At 48.1% G+C, this 10,658-nt stretch overlaps 1 protein-coding gene across 2 annotated transcripts; it reads left to right on the forward strand.

Annotated features, from left to right (window-relative positions):
- The first annotated feature begins 856 nt into the window (after nucleotides 1–856).
- Nucleotides 857–9,735, forward strand: ZNF584 (zinc finger protein 584). Of its 2 annotated transcripts, none has more exons than XM_033411805.2 (3): nucleotides 857–1,340; nucleotides 2,140–2,266; nucleotides 7,228–9,735. In XM_033411805.2, the coding sequence occupies exons 2-3, from the start codon at nucleotides 2,233–2,235 to the stop codon at nucleotides 8,229–8,231; spliced, it is 1,038 nt and encodes a 345-aa protein (XP_033267696.1). In that variant the 5' UTR covers nucleotides 857–1,340; nucleotides 2,140–2,232; the 3' UTR covers nucleotides 8,232–9,735. The 2 variants fall into 2 exon arrangements, with proteins under 2 accessions (XP_033267696.1, XP_033267695.1); XM_033411804.2 differs by having other exon boundaries at nucleotides 860–1,260.
- Nucleotides 9,736–10,658: the final 923 nt, after the last annotated feature.

The raw sequence follows: 10,658 nt of genomic DNA on the forward strand, positions 1-10,658 counted from the left end.
ATGAATAAAGAAACTGGTACATTCATACAATGGAATATTATTTAGCAATAAAAAGAACTGAGCTATCTAGCCACAAAGAGGCATGGAGGAATCTTAAATGTGTATTCCTAAGTCAAAAAGTCAGTCTGAAAAAGGTACATACTGTATGATTCCAACTTTATGACTTTCTGGGAAAGGCCAGACTATAGAGACAGTAAAATAGTGATTGCCAGGGACTCGGGGAGAGAGGGGTAGATGGAGCAGAGGGGATTTTTCATGCAGCAAAACTATTCTGTATGATACTGTAATGATTGACATGTGTATAAAAGAAACCGTAAATTCATATTTCTTATTTTAAAAGCAACTGTATAAATCCAGTATAATTGTACTGTTTGGCCTATAACAAACAAATATATTTGCCAATAACAGCATAATGGAGGTGGGTGGGACAAAGCTGTATTGGGCTAAGGAGATTACTCCAGAGAGTGACTCGAATCTAATTAATGGGTGTATTTATTTTTCCAACCTCATCAAACTTTGCACTTGAAATGAGTGCATTTCAGTTGCACCTCTCCACGGCCGGGGTCACCTCGGCTCGGTCACCGCGGGTACAGGGCGTGGTGGGACCTCCCCGATTCTCGCACCTCGCCCGCTCCGCTGGCCGCGGGCCCGGGAAGCCTCCTGGACGCCATGCCCCGCTGCCGCAGCCCTTTCTCTCCGCCCCGGCGCGGGTCCAAAGGAACTAAAGCCGACACTGGAAGTCCCTGCCCCGCCCACGAGGCTCTCCCGGAAACGCCCCTCTCCTGGGCTGTCATTGGCTCCGTCGGTACGGACGCAGTCTGCGACGTCACTTATGGGAAACGTAGTTCGCGCCCTCCCCGAACGAGGTCGCGGGTAACGCGGGCGCAGACTTAACGGAGGCGCACGGGCGGGGCGGGGCGGGACTTCCGGCGTTTCCCTGTGGTACTCGTTTTGCCGCCGCTGGTGGTCGGTGCGAGCACTTTTGAGGGCAGCGCTCGCACCGCAGAGACCACCCCGTCTGAGAGAAGCGCAGGGACCCTCGCCACGCCTTTGCTTGCTCCGTGACCCCCGGGCATGACTTGCTTTTCCTGAGACTCGCTGTCGTACCCTGAGAACGTCCCGAGGCTGCTCCCAGTCCTCGGGCACATTTTTCTCGGTCGGCCGGAGGCTCCAGCGCGCTGGACGGGGTGGCGGGTGCGGATCTCAGCTGCGTCCGCTGAAACTCTCCGCCCACAGGTTCCAATGGCAGAGGAGGCGCAGGTGAGTGGGAGGTGCGCCCCAGGCTCTCACCACCCGGATCCCCACCCAGCGGGTCCGGACTCTGAATGAGCCCGTGACAGGTGAGGAAGGCTATGACAGGTGAAGGAACAGTCTATGCAGAGATAGAGAAGAGGAGGGCTGGGGGTCTCGGAGCTCCGTGTGTGGATCCCGGCGGCTGAGGGTTGAAGGATGAGTAGGTCCTCTGTGCAGAGCTGGGGGTTGTCCTTGACTGTGGGCCATGGGAGGTGTGGGGTGGACGAGGCAGGATGGGATTGAAGATGCTCTCTGTGGTAGCGCACTGGAGACACACACCACTGTGCACAGTGGAACGCGGGAGTTGCCAGTGGGGTGGACTGGCGAGGCTGTGGTGAGGGTGTGGAGTTGTACCATGCTGCGGTACAGTTATGTGTCTGCATGCAGGAGGACAGACTGGAGGGCCCTTGGATGATGTACTCAGGCCTAAGAGAGAGAGAGGAGAACATAGCCTTTTTTCCTTATGAAAGGTGACCTCTGGGACACGGAGAGAATTGGCTGGCAGGAAATAGGGTGGGGCCTGAGTGCTTGGCGGGGTACATAGATGGCATCTCTCTGGTCACCAGCCTGTTGTTGTGGGCTGGATGCAGAATTTAGTAGCAGCATGAAGGGAGAGGCACCAATGGTACTGGGGGCCTTGGGAGTCCTCTGAGATTGAGGTGTTAGGAGGAAGGAGGTATGAGGGTATGTGAGGGGTGCGGGCTCAAAGGGAAAGATGATGTCAGTGAGAGCTGTGGCAGGACCTTGAGACACAGGTCAAGGGCATGGATGTGTTTCTCTGTTCATATTTTGGTTGGCTTTCTGCCCACTATTGACCCTAAGGCTCAGTTGAATTCATCATTACAGGCCCCTGTGACCTTTGAGGATGTGGCTGTGTATTTCTCCCGAGAGGAGTGGGGGATCCTTAATTTGACCCAGAGGAGCCTGTACCGTGATGTTATGCTGGAGAACTTTGCACTCATTGGCTCACTGGGTAAGTCTCTCACACTTTCCCTCAGCAAACTGACCACCTCTGCCTTTAATCCATGGGAAGTTCTGTGTATCTTAAAGCCCACAGAGGCTGTGTGCTCTTCCCCTGCCTCTCTCTGAGCAGCCCTGTTGGCAGCCTCAACACCTGTTGCCCTACAGGCTCCTGGAGTAAGGCTTGGGGTTCAGATGTCTACAGTTTGCCTAACAAATCCTATCCAGCTCTTCCTCTTTCTGGCTTCGTGACTTTGCTGAAGCTGTGGGCCCTCTCTGTTCTGGTTTTGGCCTTCTTCCTCCAAAAGAAGTTTTATAGGGGCCTCTCTGGGCCAGGTGTGAGCCATGAATTTAAATCAGTAGATCAATTTGGGCAGGATTGCCGGTTTTTTTTTGGTTTGTTTTTTGTCCGTTGAGTGGCTTGTGGGATCTTAGTTACCTGACTAGGGGTTGAACCCGCGCCCTTGGCAGTGAAAGCGTGGAGTCCTAACCACTGGACCGCCAGGGAATTCCCAGGATTGCCACCTTAATGTATTTCAATCCATGAACATGGTTGTCTTTCTATTTATTTAGCTCTGTAATTTTTTAAAGTGTTTTCAGTTTACAAGGCTAAATTTATTTCTAAATATTCATTTTAATGCTCTTTTAAGTGGAATTACTTAATTTTATTTTAGATTGTACATTGCTAGTGTATAGAAATATAATTGATTTTTGTATACTGATCTTGTATCCTGCAACCTTGCTAAACTCATTTATTTGTTCTAATGGTTATTCTTTTCGGTGGATTCCTTGGTATTTTCTCTCTATATAATGTCATGTCATCTGTGAGTAGAGATATTTTTACTTCTTTCTTTGCTTAACTGACTTGGTTGGCTAGAACCTCAGTACTTTATTGAATATAAGTTGTAAGAGTAGACATCCTTGTCTTGTTCCAGATCTTATGGGAAAAGCGTTCAGTCTTTCACTAATAAGTATGATGTTAGCCATAGGTTTGTTGCATATGCCCTTTTCAGGTGAGGAAGTTCCCTTCTCTTGTTTGTTGAGGGCATTTATAGAGAAAAGTCGTTAGATTTTGTGCAGTGCTTTTCCATGTCTATTGAAATGACCATGTGATTTTTGTCCTTTATTCTGTTAACGTGGTATATTACAGTAATTGATTTTCTGTATTCATGAGTTATCAATGGTGTAGTTTTCTTTTCTGGTTATGTCTTTATTTGGATTGAGTATGAGGATAATTTTGGCTTCAGTGGATGAGTTGGGAAATGTTCCCTTCTCTTCTTTTTCTGGCACAGTTTGTGAAATATTGGTGTTAATTCTTTTCTTAAAAAAATATATTTATTTATTTATTTTGGGGTGCGTCGGGTCTTAGTTGTGGCACACGGGATCTTTTGTTGCGGCACGTGAGCTGCTTTCTAGTTGTGGCACATGGGCTCAGTAGTTGCTGCATGTGGGCTCTGTAGTTGTGGCACCTGGGCTTAGATGCCCTGCATGTGGCATCTTAGTTCCCCAACGAGGGATCCAACCCGAGTCCCCTGCATTGGAAGGTGGATTCTTAGCCACTGGACCACCAGGAAGTCCCCTGGTGTTAATTCTTATTCCTGTGTTATTATTAATCTGTGAAGCCATCTCGGCCTAGGTTTTTTTTTTTCCTGTGAGGGAAGTTTTTTATTTTGTTTTTAAGTCTATTCAGCTGTTCTGTTTCTTCTTCAGTCAGTTTATCTCTGCTCTTTTTTATTGCCTTCCTTCTTCTAGTTTTGGATTGCTTTTTGTTGTTGTTGTTCCTTGAAGTATAAAGTTGGGATATTGAAGATTCTTCTTTAAATTTTTTAAATTTATTTTTAATTGAAGTGTAGTTGATTTACAATGTTTCAGGGGTACAACAAAGTGATTCAGTTACACATATAGAGATCTTTTTTTAATATGTGTGTTGTGACATAAGAAATATATACTTTGTCTTTGTTCCCAGTTCCTTGGCATGCAGCTTCTAAAACCTTTGGAATCTCTGGAGTGATAAGAGAGTCTTTTGTATGCTAATGGGTTGACGGTGGCTGGGAACCCCTAGATGGTTTCAGGATGGGGGATGGTCACCAGAAAGACCAAGGCATGATTGTAAGGTGGGGTGTTCAGCTACTCCCAACCTCTCCTCTCCACCTCGCTACCCTGACCTTTGGGGAAGGGAAAGGGGCTGGAGATTGGGCCAGTCATCAATGGCCAGTGATTTAATCAGTCATGCCTATGTGATAAAACATCCATAAAAACTCCTAAATGACTAGTTTGGAGAGTTTCTGGGTTAGTGGACACAGCAAGATGCTGGGAGAATGGTGCCATCAAGAGCATGGACACTTCTTACCCCCTATGTCCTCAATCCCCACCCCTGGCATACCTTGGCCTTTTCATCTCTTCCATTGGGCTGTTCCTTAGTTGTATCCTTTAAAATAAATTGGTAATAGTAAGCAAACTCTTTTCCCAAGTTCTCTGATCTGTTCTAACAAATTATTGAACCTGAGGAGGAATCAATAATTGTGAGAATCCCAGATTTATAGTCTGTTGGTCAGAAAGTACAGGAGCCCTGGGACTTTCCGTTGATGTCTGAAGTGGGGGCAGTCTTGTGGGACTGCATCCATAACCTGTGGAATCTGATGCTAATTCCAGGTAGTTGGTGTCAGAATTGGATTGAATCCTTGAACACCCAGTTGGTGTCAGAGAGCTGGAGAAATGGTGTGGGAAAGCCCCCATGCATGTGGTGTCAGAAGTGTTGTGAATAAGACAGCTCAGAGATGTTTTTGTAATTTTCCCTCTAAGCAATACTTTTCCTGATAACTTTTGTTATGTTGTGTTCTCTTTTTCTTTCATCTCAAAATGTTTTGTAAATTTCCTTGTGGTTATTTAGGAGTACTTCATTTAAATTCCATGAATTTCTGAGTTTCCCAGACTCACTGACATAGAGAATAGACTTGTGGTTGCCAAGGGAAAGTGGGGGGCAGGGGAGGGATGGATTGGGAGTTTGTGACTAGCAGATGCAAACTATTATATATAGAATGGATAAACAACAAGATCCTATTGTATAGCACAGGGAACTATATTCAATATCCTGTAATACACCATAATGGGAACGAATTTTTAAAAATTTGTGAGTTTCCCAAATTTCTTTCTGTTGTTGATTTCTGTTTTTTGTTTTGTTTTTTTTTGTTTTTTTTGCGGTACGTGGGCCTCTCACTGTTGTGGCCTCTCCCATTGCGGAGCACAGGCCCCGGATGCGCAGGCTCAGCGGCCATGGCTCACGGGCCCAGCCGCTCCGTGGCATGTGGGATCTTGGCTCACGGGCCCAGCCGCTCTGCGGCATGTGGGATCTTCCCAGACCGGGGCACAAACCCATGTCCCCTGCATCAGCAGGCGGACTCTCAACCACTGTGCCACCAGGGAAGCCCTGATTTCTGTTTTAATTCCTTTGTAGTTAGAGAACATTCTTTGTATGATTTCAATTGTCTGAAGTCTACTGAGTCTTGCTTTATATCCTAGCAAATGGTCTATTCTGGAGAATGTTCCATGTGCATGTGAGAATGGAGGAGAATATGTATTCTGCTGTTGTTAGGTGGCATGTTCCATAGATGTCTTGGAGGTCTAGTTGATTTTTATTGTTATTCATGTGTTATATCCTTGTTCATTTTCTGCCTAGTCGTTCTATCCATATATGAAAGTTAGAAATTGAAGTCTCTAAATATTATTGTTTGTCTATTTCTTTCTTTAGTTATGTCAGTTTTGCTTCACAGGAGGGTCTTTTTTAAAAAATTGTGGTAAAGCAAATAAACCATGAGATCTACCTTCTTAACAAATTTTTAAATGTACAGAAGAGGTTCCAACAAGGATTTACTGTATAGCACAGGGAACTATATTCAGTATCTTGTAATAATCTATAATGGAAAAGAATATATATGTATATTTATATAACTGAATCACTTTGCTGAACACCAGAAACTAATACAACATTGTAAATCAACTGTATTTCAACTTAAAAAATAAATTTAAAAAAATGAACATTACAATTGCTTCTCTGACAATTTTTTTTTTAAATGTACAGAAGAGGTTCATGTTCTAATACTTGGTTTCCTACCTGGTTGCCATGGTGACATGAGCTTCCTGTGGTACGTGTAGGGATGGGTCAGCCTTGATTTGGGCTGGCATCTTATTACCTTTCTACCTCCTAGGCTTTGCACCTTTGAGGTCCCTATGAAGGGTGACGTGGCCCAAATGAAGGGTGAGGAAGAGCCCTGGGTGCCCAACATGGTGGATATGACTGTGGTCAGCAGAGCAGAGGCCAGGATGGGTCCTGGTCTTGGTGAATGGGGCTAGGGGGTGCCTTGGTTTCAGTAATGGGTATCTGAGTACACTGGCATTTTGGTGCTGGGGCCAGTGACCACACCTTATTCCCACCTTTCCTCTCCCCTCTTGTGGACTCACTGTGTGGTCTTGCTATCTCTACCATGGCTCTGGACGACCCATCTCTCTGGCCTCTGTGTCTTGTCATTTCCTCTCCTCTGTGCCAGTGCAGAACTGTCAACTGTGACCTCCTGTATTTGTGATTTGAGGTGCGTACATATCCTTCAGTAATACTTGAGCACCAGCTACTGTGTCACAGTCATGTTTTCGTTGGAGTAGACACAGCCTCTTCACAGTGCTTGCTGTCTCCAGTAGCTAGGGCCCTGCCGATACCCTTTGCACAGGAGTGACTTAGAGGCCCTGAATCCCTTCCCTGCACTGTTCCCATCTTTGTGTCCTGGTCCCTGTTGAGGTCTCCCCTATTCTGGGCTCTGGCAGAGCCCTGTTCCACTGGGCCAGCCCTTTCTCATCCAGACCTTTCCTTGCAACCTCCTGGCAATTCTGTGGACTCCTTTCTGGGTGTGTCCGACATGCACTGATGATGAAGGTGCCTCTTCCGTCTAAGCCAGCTCTCAGTGACTGACTCTTCTGTCTCAGGTTTTCTGTGTAGACTGCAGGATAAGGAAGCCCCTCCCGAGCAGGTGAAGAGCCACAGAGTCCGCCTGTCAGAGAACCCCTTTCTGTGCAGGGTGTCTGGGAAGGACATCCCTGCCGCCTTAGGCTTCCTCCAGCCCCAGGCCACCCACAGAGAGGGGACACCACGCAGAAGCACCGAGCGCAAGGCCTTCCCACCCAGCTCCACTTGCCAGCAACGGCAGGGAGCCCACGCCACACAGAAGCCCTTCAAGTGCAGCGACTGCGGGCAAGCATTCCTGAAGGCCTTCGCGCTCCTCGACCACCTGATCACTCACGCCAAAGAGAGACCCTTCAGGTGCCCAGCAGGTGGAAATGCCCCCATGGAGAGCTCAACCCTGGTTCATCACCGAAAAACTCACACTGGAGAAACATCCCATGTGTGTAGTGAGTGTGGGAAGGCCTTCAGTTACCCATCTAAACTGAGGAAGCACCAGAAGGTTCATACTGGCATAAAACCTTTCAAGTGTGGTGAGTGCGGGAAAACCTTCAACCGCAAAGATGCACTTGTTCTGCACCAGAGAATTCACACTGGAGAGAGGCCTTACCAGTGCAGCGAGTGTGGGAAGTCCTTCAGCGTTCTGTCTACCCTCATTCGGCACCGGAAAGTTCACATTGGAGAAAGGCCCTATGAGTGCAGGGAATGTGGGAAATTCTTCAAATACAACCATAGCTTCATTCTTCACCAAAGAGTTCACACTGGAGAGAGGCCCTATGAGTGCAGTGAATGTGGGAAAACTTATGTGACCCGCTCTGGGCTGTATCAGCACTGGAAAGTCCACACTGGAGAACGTCCCTACGAGTGCAGCCTGTGTGGGAAAACCTTCACTACCAGGTCCTACCGAAATCGGCACCAGCAGTTCCACACTGAAGAGAGGGCTTATGAATGTACAGAATGTGGGAAAGCCTTTAAACATAGTTCTACCCTCCTTCAGCACAAGAAAGTCCACACTGGAGAAAGGCCATAGGAGGACAGGGATGTCGGAAAACCTTTAGACATGGCTGGCACCTTGTTCAACATGAAAGGTCTCACTCCAGAAAGGAGATTGAGGAGAGTAGCCATTTGAAAGCTAAACATGTCACACCCCAGCACCCACACTGGGCTGGTGCCAGGTACATGGGAAGCGTTCAGGAGCTGTGTTGCACTCTCACCTGCCCAGGCTGTTGGCAGTGTTGAGTCACTGCCAGTTTCTGTGACAGAAGCCATCCCACTTCTACCACCTGGCAGGTCCCCGTGGTGTGCATCAGTCACTATGTGTGCTCAGGGAAGCTGACCTCTGTGTTCCCCACTTGATAAAGGAGAGAATCATGAGTGGTGGAGCCCATAATGGGTCTTATTCTCTCCCCCTCCAACTGGTTTAGGTGTGGACATGACCTAGTTCTGGCCAAGAGTAGCTGAGCAGTGTCTGCTGGGGCTTTCCAGGGAAGGTTAACCATTTTCATGGACACTGTTGACACTACATTGGGTCCCTGTCGTGCATTTATCCAACCCTGGAACTGGCTCACACTGCTCTGGAATGTCTGGTAATCTTTAGGCCTTTTTGTTTAAACCACCCTTAATCTTTGGGATCTGTGTGGAAGGATTGAGAACAAAATTGGGCTCATGGATAGAGGGAACGGTTTCTGTGGGGGTCCCTGACTTTTGTCTGCCTCAGTGGGGCCAGCAGGATGGCAGAGGACAGCTCCAGTCAAGGTTGGCCTAACTTGCACTGGTGCCTGAGACCTCCAGGGAAAGATTGAAGGGCTTTGTGGATAAATCTTCAGCCTGGATGTCAGGTTTACTTGAGGATCCGGAGCTCACCTGAAGAATGGGGTGGTTGGTATAAGATCCCCGGGTGACTAGGGACAAGCACCTGGGTTCCTTGTTCCCAGGGAATGTTCTGCAATCTCCAGCATTGGTCAGAAGAAGTTGTTTCCAGAATCAGCTCAGAAGACATGCCCCCTGAAATCGAGAATGTGGAGGTAAGTTCTAGACTGGCCGTAAGTGCTACAGGGGCCTGTTGGAAAGAGTAAGTGGACACAGAAGCACTGAGTGAGGTCATGTGGAGTGGGGAATCTGGTAAACGAGAGGGTTTGAGCTGGTTCTAAAGAGGCACCCACAAATGTTCCAGGAACCATGGTTTCACAGGGTGCGGCATGCAGAATTTCTCAGGATTGCAAACCTGAATTGCAAAGGTCACTGTCAGCAAATAATCTACAGGTTTCCTGGATTCTCAGAGCCTTTCCGGGCATGTTCACCTCATGGCCATCACCCTGGGACTGAAAGAAGATCCTGTAGTCCTAGGATGTGGCTTTTGTGACCCAGCTAGTGTTCCTGATGTCTCTGCACACCATGGCTTTGGCTGTTTTTGCTGCCGCTCTCCCAGGGCTCCAGGGAAAGAAGTGGTTGAATCAACATATGGATCCAGATCTATGTTTAAAATTTTGGAAACTGTTTTTTCAAAAGGTAAATAAAATGTCAGTTCAGCGAAACTTGTTATGTGGTTGTAGCTGTGTCCCTGGTCTAGAAATCATGCTTCTCTAGAAATCATGCTTCATGTCAAGAAGGAAACGCTAGCTGGGAGGTATGTTTGGGGAGAGAGCCACCAACCCTGGACTTGAGGGGCTTTGGGCCATGGTGCTTAGCCAGTACTGTGGGTTGGGGTTGGAAACCACTGCTTCCTTTAGCTTCAGTGATTACTCTCACCCACCCCCTGATGGCAGGAGGGGTGGTGGCCACGTGGGGTAGGACCCTACAGAGTTCTCGGCCAGTCTGCTCAATGTCTCTCCAACACCGTAAGGCATACGCCCACCACCAGGCCTGCTCAGGCCCTTCTCCCTGTGTGTAATAATTGTCTGCCCCTGGCATGGCAGTCTGTGTGGAAGCAGAGTTAGAGTCCAGCTGAGCTGAGTAGGGCTCAGATGACAAACAAGTGGGGGTAGGGTAGACTAAACCAAACTCCTCACCCCAGCCAAAAGGGCCGGCATGACCTGTTTCCTGACCTCTTGGCCTTCTTCTCCTCTTCATGGGCCACTGGGTCTCCTCATTGTTCATTCCTGCCTGGGGCCTCTGCACTGTGGCCCTCTGGCTGGAATACCCTTCCCCTGGAGTCACCTCCTCAGCTCTCCCCAACCAATCTGCAGTAGCAGCCATCACTTTTGTCACCTCTGCTTCATTTCCTTCATAGCTCCAGCCACCCTACAATGACGCTGCTTTAGTCTGTTTGCACGTTAAATCTCTGTACTGCACATCAGATGGAGATGAAATGTATCTACCACAGAGCTCAGGCAAGAGCTTGGCACACAGTAGGACTCCAGGGAATGTTTGGCTGCTCTGAAGGACTGTGCTGGGCCCAGACCACAGCCCTGTCATCAGAGCTGACTCGGGAGGGAGAAGGTAGGAGAGCACAGGGAAA

Source organism: Orcinus orca, chromosome 20 (genome assembly GCF_937001465.1).
Source record: "Orcinus orca chromosome 20, mOrcOrc1.1, whole genome shotgun sequence".
In the NCBI taxonomy this organism is placed as follows: Eukaryota; Metazoa; Chordata; class Mammalia; order Artiodactyla; family Delphinidae; genus Orcinus; species Orcinus orca.